A 2,874-nucleotide genomic window follows, 5' to 3' on the forward strand; every position below is an offset into this window, starting at 1 on the left:
ACCCAATTCAATTTCCTTGAGGCAGCCAGGGTGCACTTTGTAAAAATGCAAACCCGCCTACGTTTTGCTTAAAACTTTCCAGGCTTCAGCTCCCTCACCACACAGGAAACATCAAGTGCCCCAGAGTTAAAAGAACTGGATTACAAACCTGAATTTACTCCTTTCTTGTGTGACCCTAGGAAGGCCATCTTACTCCACCGAGTCTCAGTTTCCACATCTGACAAATGTGGAGATAACAACAGCTACTTTGCAAGGGTCATTGAGGAAATAATAATATTGTAGTAATAACGGCAGCAGCTAATACTTATATAGCACTCGCTCTGTGTCAAGCCGTTTTCTAAATTCTTTAGTTCTATTAGCCATTTTAATCTTCCCACGAATCCGATAAAACAGGACTCACATCCGCGACAGCTGAAGCTACCAGCTCAAGCGCAGAGAGGGAACGGGGCTCAGGGGCCAGAGGAATCCCGCTCTGGGGACTGGTGGCGACCACCGGGGAGGGGGCGGAGCCTCTCCGAGAGCGCTTTAGTACGGGGAGGACTACAACTCCCAGCAGGCTCCGCGACCCCGCTGGACTATAATTACCAGCATGCCTCGGGCTGCCGTGCTTAATCTAGTCTTCCTGCGAGGCGCTCTGCGTAGAAATTCGCTTTATCGTCAATTTGCTTGACAGAAATTCCTCACGGGAACCACGGAATCTACGCGAGTAAACATTTATGAGCATCATGGATAAGAGGCTTGTGTTTTAATCGTCACTCCTCCACCTGTTATCTCTGAGTCTGTTTTCTCACCTCCAAATTGGGCCTATTCCTAGGAGTTGTGGCACTGAGTTGTGAGGATTAAAAGGTGGATATGACAGCTTGGTAAATGTCAGCTCTTCTAGTGTCCCCTTCTCTCTCGGTGCCAAAGCGTTTATCAACGCATTTTATCCCCACAGCAACCCTATGAGGTTGATACCGTCATCCCCCTTTTCAGAAGGGGAAATTGATGCCAGGAGAGGTTCAAGTCCCTTGCCTCAAGTCATACAGCAAAGTGAGTGGTGAAGGAGGACTCGAACCTAGAAAATTTCACGCCAGAGGTGAGTCCACCTTAGGAGCCCAAATGCTTCCCACTTGCTGTATGACTTTTTACAGTGACCCAAAGTCCAGGGCAAATATCTTCTGTGCTCTTCAAGGTAAACTTGAATCACGTGATACACGGAATAATGTCAAGATGATTGCATGTGGCCAGTGCTGGGAAGAAGATGCACGTGGCACTTGGAGCGTCAATTATGGCTGAATTTGACCTGGTGGGAGAAATCAAGGAAAGTTTCCCTGAGTGGGCAATGACTGGGAACAGCACAGGCAATGGCCGTGAGGAGGGAGAGGACATGTGTTCCAGAGGCCTTGAAAAGGGCCAGTGTAACTGGAGAGGTACAGCAAGTCTCAGAGGTGCAGGCAGTGCCAGGGAAGGGGGAAAGTGAGGCACCCAGGGTGCAGATTTTAGGGAGGCACGCATTTGAAGGGTGGTGCAAGTGCAGAGCCTCGATCGGAGAGTGAAAGCCTCCTTAAATTTGGCGCCCTAGACCCCTCACTGGCCCCATCCTAGTCCCGACCTAGGTGCAGGGCATTGTGGGTAGGGTGGTTAGCCTTCCTAGTTTGCCCTGGAGATTCCTGGTTGTTGTCACAGCAAGGTCATACTAGGCCCCCTTTCAATCTGCTGATTGTTATTGTTGGATGATAATTCTTTAGTCACTCAATTTGTAGAGTCTGTATTTTCTCCCATGGGAATGGGGAGCTACTGAAAGGTTTAGGTGAATGGAACATGGGGGCAAGAATGGAGGCTGCTGGGATCATCCAAGTGGGAGACAAGTGGATGGAGTAGAGAGATGCTTAGGAGGCATTCTGTCAGAACAAGGTAATGAATTGGATGTACTGGGTGAAGGCTTCCAGCTTCCTTGTTCCTCTGTATTGAAAGTCCTGGTCCTTTCTCAGCCAGTGTTTAGCTGTGTTGCCTTGAGGCAATCCTTTCACCTCTCAGCCTGTTTCCATATCCATATAAGAGCTTCTCAGACCATTTGTCATAGAGGAGTCACTTCTTGGATTTAACATTTGCAAGTATATGTTTCCAGGGCCTTTGCACATGCCATTCACTCTACCTCCTTCTCATCATTCAGGTCCCTGTTGAAATGTGACTTCCATAGGAGGCCCTCCCTGACCACTTCTTCTCTGGTTTACTCTCTATCCTATTACAGTTATGTTTTTCCCTATTTGTTTATTTGCTTCCTATCTCCGACTAAAATCTAAGCCCATAAGAGCAGGAGCTTGCTTCTTCAGGGATGTATATCCATCCTCAGCACCTATGACAGCATCTGGCACATAGTAGATGCTTAGTAAATATTTGTTCGATGGAATGAATGGATTGAGAGTGAACGAATGAATGAATGAGTGAATGCTTTCCCTGCCACCTTAATGCCCCAAATCATTTAGCTGCCCTTCTACAAGCCCCTTCTGGCCTGGGAGCAACGATCTTGGAAGCAAGACATCTGGCTTGGGTTCAAATTCTGACTCAGTCATTTAACAGCTGAGTTTAGATAAATGGCTTAACCCCTCTCGCCTTCATTTTTCACTTTAAGCCCGACCTAGAGATGTTGTTGTGAGGATCCAACTAGATAGGAAAATGCCCCAGGCAAAATAGGTGCTTTTAAAAAATATTATAAACTTGCATCTATTTATTTATTTATATTTATTGAAGTATAGTTGACTTACAATATTGTGTTAGTTTCAGGTGTACAGCATAGTGATTCAGGTTTTTGTTTTTTGGTGGGTTTTTTTTTGCAGATTATATTCCATTACAGGTTGTGACAATAGGCGCTTCTTTTTTTTTTTTTTTTTT

General features: G+C 46.1%; 1 protein-coding gene across 1 annotated transcript in view; it reads left to right on the plus strand.

Moving 5' to 3' along the window:
* The first annotated feature begins 987 nt into the window (after positions 1 to 987).
* Positions 988 to 2,874, plus strand: part of UBE2V1 (ubiquitin conjugating enzyme E2 V1) — a 33,024-nt gene continuing 31,137 nt past the window's right edge. Inside the window, exon 1 of the mRNA XM_007446383.1 lies at positions 988 to 1,078. Within this exon, the coding sequence (XP_007446445.1) occupies positions 988 to 1,078 (91 nt within the window). The remainder of the gene's footprint in view (positions 1,079 to 2,874) is intronic.

Source organism: Lipotes vexillifer, unplaced genomic scaffold (genome assembly GCF_000442215.2).
Source record: "Lipotes vexillifer unplaced genomic scaffold, Lipotes_vexillifer_v1.1 scaffold251, whole genome shotgun sequence".
Classification (NCBI taxonomy): Eukaryota; Metazoa; Chordata; class Mammalia; order Artiodactyla; family Lipotidae; genus Lipotes; species Lipotes vexillifer.